General features: G+C 41.2%; 1 protein-coding gene across 11 annotated transcripts in view; it reads left to right on the top strand.

Annotated features, from left to right (window-relative positions):
* The window catches only part of EFR3A (EFR3 homolog A), an 87307-nt gene that overhangs the window by 49226 nt on the left and 23680 nt on the right, over window positions 1-14401 (top strand). For all 11 annotated transcript variants that reach the window (XM_075141150.1, XM_075141149.1, XM_075141151.1 and 8 more), the window contains 5 exons: window positions 2880-2958; window positions 3877-4012; window positions 5604-5768; window positions 11309-11423; window positions 13235-13286. In XM_075141150.1, the coding sequence (XP_074997251.1) occupies window positions 2880-2958; window positions 3877-4012; window positions 5604-5768; window positions 11309-11423; window positions 13235-13286 (547 nt within the window). The remainder of the gene's footprint in view (window positions 1-2879; window positions 2959-3876; window positions 4013-5603; window positions 5769-11308; window positions 11424-13234; window positions 13287-14401) is intronic.

Raw genomic sequence — 14401 nt, 5'->3', positions numbered from 1 at the left:
ACGTCATCTGTGCAAGGGTTTTGAATATCAAAAGACTGATGTTTAATATTTTTTCAGCAAACATGAAGCATGAGAAGATTATTTGATATATTCCCATACATGCCTCAGTTCTGCTTTCTAATCATGAGTATCAGTTTATCATGTAAGGATGCCTTGCATGTGTGACAATGTGAGTGAATTCAGGGACTGTTTGTGGCTCTCACTCCATAAAGTAGTAATTTGCACCATTCGTTCTGCTGTTCCTTTTGATTTGAGAAACTTAATTGTGCACGTTTGCTATATATATACAGCAGATCGTAATGGAAGGCAGAGTTTGGCATTTGTTAATCCAGCAATAAAATGTTTTGCAATCTTACTTGGATATTCTTTATTAAAAGAAATGTAATTGGAAAAAAAATAGGCAAGATGTGACTTGATTTTAACTAAACTAAATACACCATGCTGACAGTACCATTCACCATCTTTTACAAAAACAAAACTACATTGAATACACTGCCTGCGTTATGACAAGTAAAATATATCACCTACAGTAATCTAATACTCCTTTTCTTAGGAGGAAAATTCCAGAGTACAAAGTATGCTGCCCATTGAGCTATTACACAAAACATTAATCTAGGCTGTCATCTTCCCCGTGCTGTCTTCCCATCAGTTCAGCTACCTGAAGCAGCTAATACTTTGCCTTTCTGGAAAAAGAAAACTGTATGTCTTGTTTCGAGAGGAAAGGTTTTTAAAAAAAAAACTGATGTAAGATGTAGTTGACCATAATCTGCCTGAATGGATCTTTGGGGCAGATAAAGAGGAACTGTCGAGGGTAACAGAGAACACGTGCTACCCTGAAAGATAAAAGGATCAGTTCCAATCAGGAGGAGATAGTGGAGAGTATGATTTTGTATTTGATGAGGCAAAAAGAAAATAGGTTAGCTAAAATAAGCTATCATGTACAAGAAATGGTGGACTGTACTGGAATGATATCAGGGAGAAAGAAGACATGAATAAATATATTATGAGCTGCTAATCCTTGAAGGATTTAAAGAGGTAATTTTGTTTGTCTTTCTGCCCCAAGGCAGGATTAAATATACCTGTGTGTTTGGAATGTGCACAAGAAAGGCAGCTATCCCCAACAGGGGGATAGTCCAGTTTAATATTTAGTAATGCAAATATGCTGTTATCTTGGCAAACACCTTTAAAATTCCTTAAATTCTTTCCTGTAGGGATTTCTGTTAAAGGTATGTAATGTGTCAAAATGGCAGTATGGTTTTTTTTTAAGCTCTGCAGTGGACTGCAAGATAATTTAGGGCATAGGAGAGGGTAGCTTTATGCCAGCTGGTTTAATCAACCTTGAAGACCTGTGTACTCAGCTAGGTCACTAGGCTGGTAGCAGCTGTCCAGTGAGTTAATTGAGACCTCCAGATTCTATGCAAAGTAAGTTAAGCATGCAGTCCGTCCTCCTGTGTTCAGACTTCTTTCACCTGTATGCTTTCAAGTTTGTTATTTGAAGCATCTTTGTATGTTTACTATGTTCTTTGAGAAAGGGCAGACCAGTAGTGATTCTGTAGCTGAGATACCTATTTAGAAACACTACTTAAATTCAGTTTCTGTAAGAACGTTTTTTGTGGGTTTTGGGGTTTATTTTGGGGTTTTTTTGTGGTTTTTTTTTCTCTTTTACCTAAAGCATTCCAGTTAAAAGGCATCCCAAATTACTTGTACAATCTTTAGATGTAAAAATGCATTTATTTTTGTCATGCTTTTCCAGGTACTCAGATCTCCTTTTTGGAAAATTTGATATGTGCTCTATTCATAGCTTTCAGCATAGTGCTTGCAAATAGAGGCCTCTGTGAAAATAGAGGCTTCATTTGGGTGATTTTTCATGATTAAGGTCCTTGATGCACGGATTAGTGTTTCCTGAAGTGCCTCCACAGAATTGGCATTTTCTATTCCAGAGTGATCATCAGATACCAGGATGTAAACACTGTAAACAAACTCATTTCCTCATCTCTAAGTTGCAGGGCATTTAGTTTCTCACTAAAGTCAAACATGGAGTTGAGCAGATCACCAGCTCCCATTGAATGCAAGTCATCCACACAGTACTTCTTTCCATTCAGGAAGGTGGCGGTACGTTCCTTTGCATCAAACAAAGAAGCAAACCGTACCATTAAAACCTCAAAGGTCCCAGCCTTTGGGAATTTCTTGTCTTTGCTTGAAACTGATAAAAGTTTTTCATCAGTGATTCCTATCCCATTTAAAGGGAAACTGATGCGTTTATTGTTCCGATTCTATTTTGATATGTCTTGCAGAAAGTGTTGAAATGCTTCAGAGTGATAAAGAAGTATATACACAAAGAGTAGCTCTTTTTTTGTTTTCCATATGTTTTATTCATGAAACCGCTGTGAAAATGAAGATAGTTCTTAGAGTCTCTATTCTGAATCTAACATTCAGCCATAATTATTTTGTAGCTCATGATGCAAAACAAATTCTTTACCTTATTTAGAGTAGAAGTTTGTCAAGGTGGTATAACCGTCCTCTTCAGTGTGTCTCTTTCATGTAAATAAGCATATAATGTCATAGCCATTTTTATACGTGCACTTTGTATGGAAAGAGTATATTCTTAGCTGTGTATCTTTGGTATGACTAGGTTCCTTAAATTCCTGAAAAGATAAGGAATTTCTGTTACAGCCAAATGTTTTGTGATCACAATCTAAACCTTGAAAAGAAATGCTTTTCTGAAGTTCTCGTTTTCTCACCTAGTTAATAAGTCATTGTTTAGAAGCTTTATGTAAGGAAATAATTCCTTTGAGGTGAATTTTGAGAAAACTGTTAAGATGCCATTTGTTATATCCGTGGAATGTCATTATTTCAGGTCCCTTAATTTTTGGTTACAGGCATTTAGACCATCATAGACTATGGGATCCCAATGAATTTGCTGTTTCCTGCTTCAAAATCATCATGTATTCTATACAGGTAAGATTTTCTCCAGCGTTTGTTTTCCTTGCATACGTTTCAAGCATATGAGACAGGGTTAAATGCTCACCTCACCATGATAATGATAGACAGTAGATGAAGTCAAAGAATCCAGAAGGTCCCTTTCCATAATTCTTTAGCCTTATCCTTTAAACTTTTCAAATAATAACCTAATCGTGGTTTATGATCAGAGGTTATCTGATTTACTTTCAATTAATGTTCACTTGCAGAAGAAAAAAAGATATTAAGGGATTCTCGATGGAAGGTAGTGCGGAGGTCCCTGAGCAAGCTCCAGAACAAGGAGCAGGATAGCCGTACTGATCTGACATTGTGCTTGATAAATAAATCTCTCTTAAGTTGGTCATGTCTCCGTGCCAATACAGCTGTACTGTTTTTACAACCCAAGAAACCAACTTCACATGAAATCGTGTTGTGCTAATTGTTTTTTTACTAGTGGGCAACCTCTATTGTAAATATGGTCAAAGTCTGATTCTTGGATGTGTCAAGCACAGGCACCCAAAAGAGAAAGTCATAAAATTCCAAGTTTGTGGAAGAAAGCTGAGTTTTCTAGGCATTTGTATCAACAATGCTTTTTTGTAAGACCAGCTGAAGTCCTTGAACTGCAGTTAGCTGAATGAAGTACCACTTCACGCTTCCTCTGTTCTTGTAGATGTTCCTGCATATTTTAATACTGTAAGCTTTTGTATACTGCGCTGGACGGAACTTTGTGGCTTCATCTGTCATGGTAGTTTTTTTAATCCGTATTTAATCATGAATTGATTGAAATTTAGATAAATTTATGAGTAAGAATGTTGCAGAATAGGAACATGGTCGTGACTATAGCTGAATGGTGTATGAGTTTATTCTTATTAAAGCCACAGATGAAGCTTTTCTTTCTGTTTGTTTGTTTTTTAATAGGCACAGTATTCCCATCATGTAATACAAGAAATTCTTGGACACCTTGATGTTCGCAAAAGGGATTCACCACGAGTTCGTGCTGGCATTATTCAGGTTCTTTTGGAAGCAGTTGCAATAGCAGCTAAAGGATCAATAGGTAAGTCGTCTTAAATGAAAGGCATCAGGTCAAAGGATAGATTTGAAGGATGGTGCTCATTTTTGCTTTGTTTTCAGATTGAATGAAAGCATATATTTTGAGAAGGTTTCGTATTTATTATTTTTTTCTCCTTTGTGCTGATAAAATGCTTGAAACTTACTTGGTTTACATTACTCAAATGTACTTAGTTGGTCACTTGACAGTTTTATAATCCTTTGTATTGAAAAAATGAGTAGATGTATTTTTACAGCCTGTGAAAGGCAGCAATTCCTGTTTGGTAAGAAGTCACAAAGTCTGAGAGAACTGTGTATGACTCTACAAAACGTCAAGAGCGCTGTCACTTTGTGATACAGCTGCTGTGAGATGAGTGGTAATGTGGGAGTCAAGTAGAATGATCTTTGAGAAATTTTACTGTGAAGCAGCTGAAATAAGGTGAATTATGTCATTTAAGGTAGCATAGTTCCTTGAAATAAGAGTAGTTACAAAGATGTGTACATACATGTGCTCTGCTATTGTTTTTCTTTGGTCTGCTGCTGAAACATTATTGCTTTGCTTCATTAGCTTGAGTCTGAGCCTGTCCTTCCTCTTTATACAAGACCCACTTGCACGCACAGACTTGTGAAGTCTTTTACCATATTATGAAAAGAGCTCATTATTTGATCTAATATGTGGAACTGGATTTTAGGAGGAGGTTTTGAAATAACTGAAATTCAGGTGCAAGTTTAACCCATTGTTAGTGCTTACTTTCAGCAACCACTCATATTTTCTATGTAAAACTTGCATGGTGGGTTGACTCCGGCCAACGGCCATTTGCTCACTCCCCTTTCCCACGGGACAGGGAGAAGGTAGAAAGAAGGTGAGAAGTCTCATGGATCAAGATAAAGACAATTTAATGGGTGAAGCAAAAGCCAGGTGCACAAGGAAAGCAAAGGAATTTATTCAGTACTTCCCGTTGACAGGCAGATGTTTAGCTACTTCCTGGAAGGCAGTGCCTCAGCATGCATAAGGGTTACGTGGGAAGACAAATGCCATACGAACAAATGTCCCCCCCTTCCTCCTCCTTTCCTTGAGCTTTTATTGCTGAGCATGACATTATATGGTATGGAATAGCTCTTTGATCAGTTTGGGTCAGCTGTCCCCATCTGCCTCCCGGTTTCTTGCACAACCCAGCCTATTCTCTGTAGGGACAGAGTAGGAAAAAGAAAAAGCCTTGACACTTGCTAGCACTGTTCAGCAACAGCCAAAACACTGGTGTGTTGTCAACACTATTTTAGTCACAAATCCAAAGCACATCTCCACCCAGGCTACTAAGAAGAAAGTTAACTCCATCCCAGCTAGACCCTGTACAACTCGATAGTAATGGATTATGCATATATACCTGACTGCACTTCCTGATTCCAGAATAATTTCTAAAATATCAGGGTGTAGGCACATTTCAAAAGTTTATCCCTAGGCCATATCCTTCAAACAGTGTATCTCGCTTTTCAGCTTAATCTGATTTCTCCTGAAAAGGCATTGAGAAAGTTAGTTTTCATTTTCTTAAGGCATCTTTCCCTTGACATGTGCAATCATTGTTATGTGTTGTTTCCAGGCCCAACAGTTCTGGAGGTTTTTAATACCTTGTTGAAGCACTTGCGCATCAGTGTTGACTTTGAACTGGGTGATAGGCGCAGTTCAGCAGGAAGTGCCACTTTCAGCACAAGCTCCAAGGAGAATGATGAGAGGATTGTCCAGAATGCTATTATTCAAACAATTGGTGAGTAATGACAGTAACATAGGCTCACTTAAGATTCCTCCCCTTCTCCCCCTTCCTCAATGAGATGGTATTAAAACAGCTTGAATCAACAAGGAATAATGGCAAGTGTGGTATCTCTGATTGTACTTGCTTCCAAATCTCAGGCTCGCTTTACAGATTTGACTTCTGAAAGACTGTTCTTTTAATTGTTAACTTAGTTGAGTAGATAGCCAAGAAGCTTAAAGAAAATTAAAAATGCTGGTGGACCTATAATAAATTTGTTGGTTATATTATTATATGGCCCTTGAAATAATAGACATAATTCTGTACCTTTAGTACAGAACTAATATTAGTCCTTTTATGAAAATCATATTGCAAACAATCATATACAGTAATATATTTTAGTAGGTACTACTTGAAAATGTGTAGAAGTTAGTGATAAACATAGCAGCAACAATGACACCTAATGGCCACTTGTGCTACCACGACTTAACTGAAGTACTTTTAAGCACAATACTGAAAACAATTTCTGTAGATTATTTCATTAAAATAGCCTCTCCCTTTTTTCAGATTTTCTCTTTATGGTAGTGATATATATTGCAGTGCATTTATGATGTGTATTCCTTTACTGAAAGAACGAGGGGGAATGTAACTTAAATGTTGTTCGCTAATCTGTACCTTTGCTTATGCCTTGAAGCTTTCTAGAGCAGTAGCAAATATGTAGTAGATTATTTCTCACCATTACAGTAAAACTCCAAGTTAAAATGTTAACACCTTCCCCCCCAAAAAAAAATTGAAAAAAAAACACGCAACCCAACCTTTTAAAGTAAAGCTTCTTTCTATCAAAGTTACATTTATACTATTGCACAGCAACAGAATAGAATAGAATATCTCAAGTTGGAAGGGACCCATAAGGATCGTTGTCTCCAACTCCCTGCTCCTCTCAGGACTACCTAACACTAAACCATATGACCATCATCCAGACGCTCCTTGAACTCTGACAGGCTTGTGCAGTGACCGCTTCCCTGGGGAGCCTGTTCCAGTGACTGACCACTCTCTCAGTGAAGAACCTTTTCCTGTTGTCCAGTCTGAACTTCCCCTGATGCAGCTTCATTCCATTTCCTCGTGTCCTATGGCTGATCACCAGAGAGGAGATCAGCACCTCCCTCTCCGCTGCCCCCCTTGAGGAAGTTGTAGACTGCGATGAGGTCACCCTCAGCCTTCTCTTCTCCAAGCTGAACAAACCAAGTGACCTCAGCCGCTCCTTGTAAGTCTTGTCCTCGAGACATTTCATTCGTCTTGGTTGTCCTCCTCTGGACACATTATAATAGTTTGATGTCCTTCTTATATTGAGGTGCCCAAAACTGCACACGCTTAGTCAAGGTGGGGCCGCACCAGTGCAGCACAGAGTGGGACAAACACCTCCCTCGACCGGCTAGCTATGCTGTGCTTGATGCACCCCAGGACATGGTTGGCCCTTTTGACTGCCAGGGCACACTGTTGACTCATACTCAACTTGCCATCAAGCGAAACCTCCACATCTCTTTCCGTGGGGCTGCTTTCCAGCCTCTCGTCCCCCAGTTTGTAAGTATAACCAGGATTACCCTGTCCCAGGTGGGGAATCCTGCACTTGCTCTTACTAAATTTCGTACAGTTGGTGATTGCCCAGCTCTCTAGTCTATCCAGATCTCTGTGTAAGGCCTCTCTACCCTCAAGGGAGTCCATAGCTCCTCCTAGTTTAGTATCATCAGCAAACTTCCTTAATGTACATTCAGTTCCTGCATCCAGATCATTTATGAAACTGAAGAGAACTGGCTCTAAAATTGAGGGAACCCGGCTGGTGACTGCCCGCCAGCCTGATGTGACCCCACTTTGAGCCTGACCCATCAGGTAATTGCTCACCCAACGTATTATGGACTTGTCTAGCGGTGTGCTGGACATTTTGTCCAGAAGGATACTGTGAAGAGACAGTATTAAAAGCTGTGCTAAAATCCAAAGCCACCACATCTACTGGCTTCCCTTGGTCAACTAGATGGGTGACCTTGTCATAACAGGAAATCAAGTTGGTTAAGCAGGACTTTCCCCTCCTGAACCCGTGCTGGCTATGACCAGTGACTCCGTTGTCTCAAGTGTTTTTCAATAGCTCCCAAAACAACCTTCTCCGTAATTTTACCAGGCACTGAAGTGAGACTGACAGGACTGAAATTACCAGGGTCTTCCTTCTTACCCTTCTTGAAAATTGGGACAACATTTGCCAGCTTCCAGTCAACTGGAACCTCTCCAGACTCCCAAGACCATTGAAAAATAAGGGAGAGAGGTCCCGTGATGACATCGGCCAGCTCTTTCAGTACCCTGGGATGAAGCGCATCGGGCCCCATAGACATGCGCATCCAGCTGGAACAGCAAGTCTCGAACAAGTTCAGGGTCGGCCAGGAGTTTATTAGCCCCTCAGTCACAGTCTTCCAGCACAGGGCTCCGGGGGTTCCAGGGCCCATCATTGGTGTTGAAGACAGAGGCGAAGGTGTTAAATGTCTCTGCTTTGTTTACGTCCCTATTTGTGAGGTGACCGACATCATCAAGCAACGGACCAACGTTATTGCTGATCCTCCTTTTGCTGTTAACATATTTAAAACAGCCCTTTTTGTTGTCCTTCACAGTGTTGGCCAGCTTGAATTCTAATAGAGCTTTGGCTGCATGAATTTTCTCCCTACAGTGGCGAACAGCATCTCTGTGGTCCTCCCGTGTCACCTGTCCTTGTTTCCAATGTCTGTACGCTTTGGAATTGCCTGCTCCTGCGCTTTTAAGAGATGGCTCTTAAAAAGTGACTCGCATTCACGGACCCCAATACCTTCAAAAGCAGATTCCCAGAGGACCTTACTAATTAGCTCCTTAAGCAGCCCGAAGTCTGCTGTCACCATATCCAGGGTCAAAGTTTTGCTGGCAGTTTTTCTCCTATTTCCAACAATTTGAAACTCAGCTACTTTGCGGTCACTGTGACCAAGACAGCTGCCAATCACCACTTCACCCATGAGTCCCTCTCTGTTTACAAACGACAAATCTAGGAGGGCACCTTTCCTAATCGGCTCCTTTAGTACCTGCGCCAAAAAGTTATCTTCAACGTGCTTCAGAAATTTCCTGACCCTGTTTGTATTTGCTGTATGATATTCCCAGTTGATGTCTGGGAAGTTAAAATCACCCATAAAGACAAGGGCAGTTGATCTGGAGATATCCCTTAATTCCTTGTGGAACAATTATCGGTGTCGTCGTCCTGGCTGGGTGGCCAATAGTAGACTCCCACAGCAACATCCGCTTTATTTGCTTTCCCCTTCATCTTTACCCAGAGGCTCTCAACCGTGTCGTTGCCCGCTGTAAGCGCCATACAATCCAATCCCTCCCTTCCATGCAGCACCACCCCGCTGCCTCACCTGTCCCTCCTGAAGAGTCTATAACTGTCCATCACGGCACACCAGTCATGGGACTCGTCCCACCAGGTTTCGCTTGTGCCGGTGATGTTGTAGCTCTGGGACTGGGCCAGAGCTTCCAGCTCCTCTTGTTCATTCCTCATGCTGTGCGCATTAGTACAGGGACACTTCAGATGTGCTCCAGTATACTCAGCACACGGTGGAGCAGACCGAAGGACCTCACTAGCACACCGTCCCTCAAACAGTGGCGTGCCGCCCCCAGGCTTATCCCTAGCAAGCCTGGTTTTATCCCTTTCCCCCTTCAAGTCTGGTTTAAAGCTCTTTCAATGAGCCCTGCTAACTCCTGCACAAAGATCCTTTTCCCCCTTTGACAAAGGTGCACCCCGTCTGTCACCAGCAGGCCTGGTGTCATGTAGACCGGCCCGTGATCAAAAAACCCAAAAATCTGCCGGTGACACCAGGCTTGGAGCCACGTATTGATCTGCTGGCTCTTCCCGTTTCTTCCCTCATCATTCCCTGCAACTGGAACAATAGAGGAGAACACTACTTGTCCTTCTCATCCCTTAAGCAGTCGTCCCAAGGCCCTGCAGTCTCTCCTGATCGCCCTTGGACTTCTTACTGCAACGTCATTGCTGCCTACCTGAAGGAGCAGTAATGGGTAGTAGTCCGAGGGCTGTACCAGGGTAGGAAGTTTTCCCTTTGCATCTTTAACCCGGGCCCCAGGGAGGCAGCAGACTTCCCTAAGAAGTGGGTCCAGACTGCATATTGGGGCTTCTGTTCCCCTCAGGAGAGAGTCTCCTCTGACAATGATCCGTCTTTTTTTCTTTATGGAAGCGGTTTTGACACAGGGCATAGGCTGACTTAACCTCGACGACACCTCCAAGGTACATGAACCATCGTCCTCATTATTGTGGGGTTCTACTTGCAGAGCCTCATACCTATTATGCAAGGGCACCTGGGAAGGTGAGGCAGTCACGGAGGCGACGTGCCTGCTGTGCCGGGCAGGAACTTGTCGCCATTGCCCCCTATCCCTTAAGTCACTGCCTTCTGCCGGGTGGAGAGAGGATAGGGAATCCTCTGTATCGTAAGTCCTGTGTGCCTGACAGGCCTGTCCCAGGGATGGTAAGGTGCAGTTCCAGTGGTCTATCTCTCCCTCTCACTCTCCCTGATACTCCTCAACCTACTCGCCTCCTCCCAGAGCTCTGTCGCCAAGTGGAGGAGTTCCTCTGCCTGGGCGCAGCTCCCACGGGTGTGCTCACTGCTGCCGGCCGGTACTGGCGTAAGAGCAGGGCACACGCTGATGACACCTGGATAGCAGCATGTTCCCATCCGAGCTCTGTCTGCGAAGCAGCATCAGTTGTGGCAGGTGCAGAGTTTAGAGAGGCCATGGCCTTCTGCCGGGTGGATACCGTTGCTCCCTGGTCGAGCCGGCAGAGTTACAGCGCCCTTCCTGCGCGCCCTTCTGCGCACACTGCCGTGCCACGCCCTGGCCTCCAGCGCTCCCCAGGGGCATCTTTTATGGGTGGGGGGCGGGGGCTTGGCCGCCACTGCTCCTGGCCCCGGCCAGGTCTCGTCAGACGCTGTGGTGTGAGCTGTGGGCTCCTGGCAGGTCTCTCTGCTCCGCCTGAGGTTCCCCCGGTTCAGGAAACCCCCCTGTGCACCGCGCTAGAGCGCTCCGCTGCCGATCATGCCGGCACCGGAGCTGCTCGCCTCGGCAGTCTCCAGGGAAAGTATTGGTTATATAATGCTTGTGTACCGCTGAGATTTGTGCTCACACACCTGTAATGGTGACTGAAGAACAGACAAAAGTAACGACACTGTGTTCCATGAGAAACTCTTCCAATTCCTCACTAGTTACAAATTAACAGATGTCATATTTAACTTTTAAATCATATATTTAAAGGAGGATGAAATTAGAAAGTTTTAGGATTCAAAGAAGAAAGTCAGTGTCGTGAAAAGACTCTGTAAAGTCATTCAGCAGAAATGAAAGTGTAAGTGTTATGCCCTAAAACAATCATAGTTTTATTCTTTGTCTATTTTGACCTTGTAAATGTATTTCTTGTATTTATAAGACTTTTCGTATAAAGAGAAGGGACCTGTGTCTCTTTCCTTCTATGATTTCATTCCGTTTTTATTTAGGATTTTTTGGAAGCAATCTCCCAGATTACCAGAGATCAGAGATTATGATGTTCATTATGGGAAAAGTACCTGTTTTGGGGACAACTTCACAATCACTGGATACCAGTCACCTTGGGTTTGTATATCCTACATTTTTTTATTTCTAATTAAAAATTTAGATTTTAGAATCCTCATAAATTAAGAAGTGAAAAAAATTAAGAAAAGTGAAATGCAAATTCTTGCTCATTAGGGGCTGTATTAAATGCCATGCAGAATCAAGGCAAACACAGTGTCAGCAGCATGAAATCAATCTCCAAACACATTAGTGGTAGAAAATACCTGATTGGAATGCAACTTATTTTGCACTAAAACATTTCTTCTTTCCGCATTCTGAAATTACCTGCTTAATGGTGGTTAATTCTATAACTTCTTATACGTGTGTTTTGTGAATGAGGGAAATTGAACTATGACTACATTTTTTCAAATAACTGTATAATTTACAAATGTTTTTTGTTTTTTCTTCATTCTGTACAAGCTGACTTCAGATTAAGAAACAAATTGCAGAAATCCCAGTGAATTTGTTTTGATTTAGATTTTCCCTATTTATTAGAAATAGAAAAAAGCTATAGTTGGGCAGACTCCTGTAATAAACCCGTAATTAAAAAGCTGCCATATGCTGAAGTAATATATTTTACCTGTAACATGAATAATTATGTTTAAAGACTGCTTTTCCTCAGTATGGGGAAAGTCACTGAAAAGTTTGCAGCTATTCTTTCCAGGAATGCATGGCTACTTCGTACTGTGTATGTCTGATCACCTGCTAGCTTAAGTAGGAGGTCGTTGTCATTCTCCTGGCTTCTTGGTAGCTTTTCATACAGTATTGTGTACCTGCAGTATGGGACACTATTCCATGGAAGATAGAAATCTATCTCTGCCAGGCAATTACCACTCATTAAGAAGGTATTTGAAATATGGATCAATTTAGAATTCTGTACTTGGATTACCAGTTGTTGTGGTTTTTTGGGGGTTTTTAGCTATACAATTTTCCTTTATGGGATTCTTCGTAAACATGGGACTGAGTAGTATGTTAGTATAATGTGCATATGTCATTCTGAATAAAGCAGGTTTTCTGACTGCTGATACAGTCTCGTATTACTTACCTGAAAATTTGGTCTCTGCTACACAAAACATCTGAATGATACTGCCAACTGGATATAGCCAGGATTATAGCCCGTGAAGGTGGAAGTTTCCACTGTTATGTAGGGGCCAACTTTTGTGAAGAGGATTGCTCTTTACTTACATTATTTGGTGGACAAAAGGGTTTGTACCTTTTTTTACTTTCTTGAAAGAGTCTCTTTGAATGGAGCAATTTATTCCAAGTGCACTTTTATATTGTAAGATCTTGCAAGAACAGTGCATATATGACTATATACCAATAGGTATTTAACTTCTTTTAGTACCAGCAGATGGAAAATGAGAACAGATGAAGAACAGGTTAAGTGGTGTTCCGTGTACCTTCCTCTGATCTGGAAATGAGGGTTCTTTCAGTTTTTCTTGCTGATTTTGCAGATAACTCTTTTCAGTCTCAAAGTTTTGAGGTCTGACTTGAACAAGAAGTGTCCTGGTTTCTTAAAAGACTCAATTACATTTTAGTTCAGAAGAAATTCTGAGTGCTGATGGTTGTGAAAATTATCAAGCATGTAGCTGTTGAACATTTCAGATGCAAAGAGATTTCTGAATGAAACATGGAGATTTAGATCTTTCGAAAACATTTCATTATTGCACCTCATTTGGAGATATTTATCCCTTATTTGTGGTCATCCAGCATCCCTTCTAAGACTGCTATATTCACTTGTCAAAAACGCAGTTGTTACAACGATGTCTGGAGTAGAATAATATTTTGAAGATATGCAAAGAAACTAATTTTCATCTTTTTTCCAATCGTAGAGATTTGGGAACTAGGAGGATTCAAATCATGTTATTGAGATCTTTACTTATGGTAAGCCTTCTGTGTTCAGTATATTATGTTATAAGCACACAATGTTTCACTTTATGTGTACGTTTATACATGTAAGTACAGTATTACAGCTCTGTATTATAAAATTAAACATACCTTCATATTACATAGATCTGTAGTTCTACTGAGTAAAATTGTGGCAGCATTTTCCCAACTTACATTACAAGCAGCTCAAACACTCCTTCGTCTCTTGGAGCACTGTAGTGAATATCAGTTATAACTGGATATGCAGATCCAAAAGAACATCATAGAGTAAGTTGGGTTGACTAGTTCTGCCAGCAGTGCTGGCAACATCAAAGTGAAATCACTTGTGTCTCTGATACCAGAAAAGCTGTAATTAATAGAATGGCTAATATTTTTAAACTGTAGGAATGGATGCCTATCTCCAAGCCCTTAGAGCCTCAGGCACCATTGTTCTTTCCTTTCTAGTATTTCCCAAGTTTCTTGTAAGGTATAATTAACTTTTTTATCACAAATACATTTTTCAACTGTAAACCTTCAAAGAATATTTCTGGAAATACATCCTAAGAATCAGAAGCGGGTAGTAAAGGAGGCTCTTGCCTGTAGAATCCTGGCCTATTTTGTTGCAGAAGCAGAAAAGTGTTTAGTGACTGAAGGAGGGGAAACCGTATAAGGAATGATTTCAGTAGAATGCCTTCCTGGAAAATGAGTTTCTATCCCTGCTTTGACATGAAATTTGTGTGTGGTGTCAGGTAAATCAGTTAAACCGTTCTTTGCTTGTCAGAATATGAAATCCTGGATTCTGGCTTGCAGAAGAGCTGAGCATTCAGAGTTGCAATTTAAGGATAGAAAACATCTTAGAAAGGGCTTCAGGGCATCATTTTGCACATTGTCTTCATAAAGATAGACTCAGCTATGCCTAAACTGTTCCTGACAATATTCACCTCATCAGTCTTAAAAATTTCCATTGAAGTCAGTAAGAATTGTTCTAATTATTTAGGGTGCTGCATAGCCTGTAAGTATGCTTTAAGGGATTCAAGTTGTGCATGTGAAAGGAATTTAACATTTTTGACACTGAATTTTGTTTTGGATCCTCTTTTAGAATATGGATGTAAAATCCCATCATGGCACAAAGA

Source organism: Calonectris borealis, chromosome 2, assembly GCF_964195595.1.
Source record: "Calonectris borealis chromosome 2, bCalBor7.hap1.2, whole genome shotgun sequence".
NCBI classification, from domain to species: Eukaryota; Metazoa; Chordata; class Aves; order Procellariiformes; family Procellariidae; genus Calonectris; species Calonectris borealis.
This window is presented reverse-complemented; position numbering and strand designations above follow the sequence as displayed.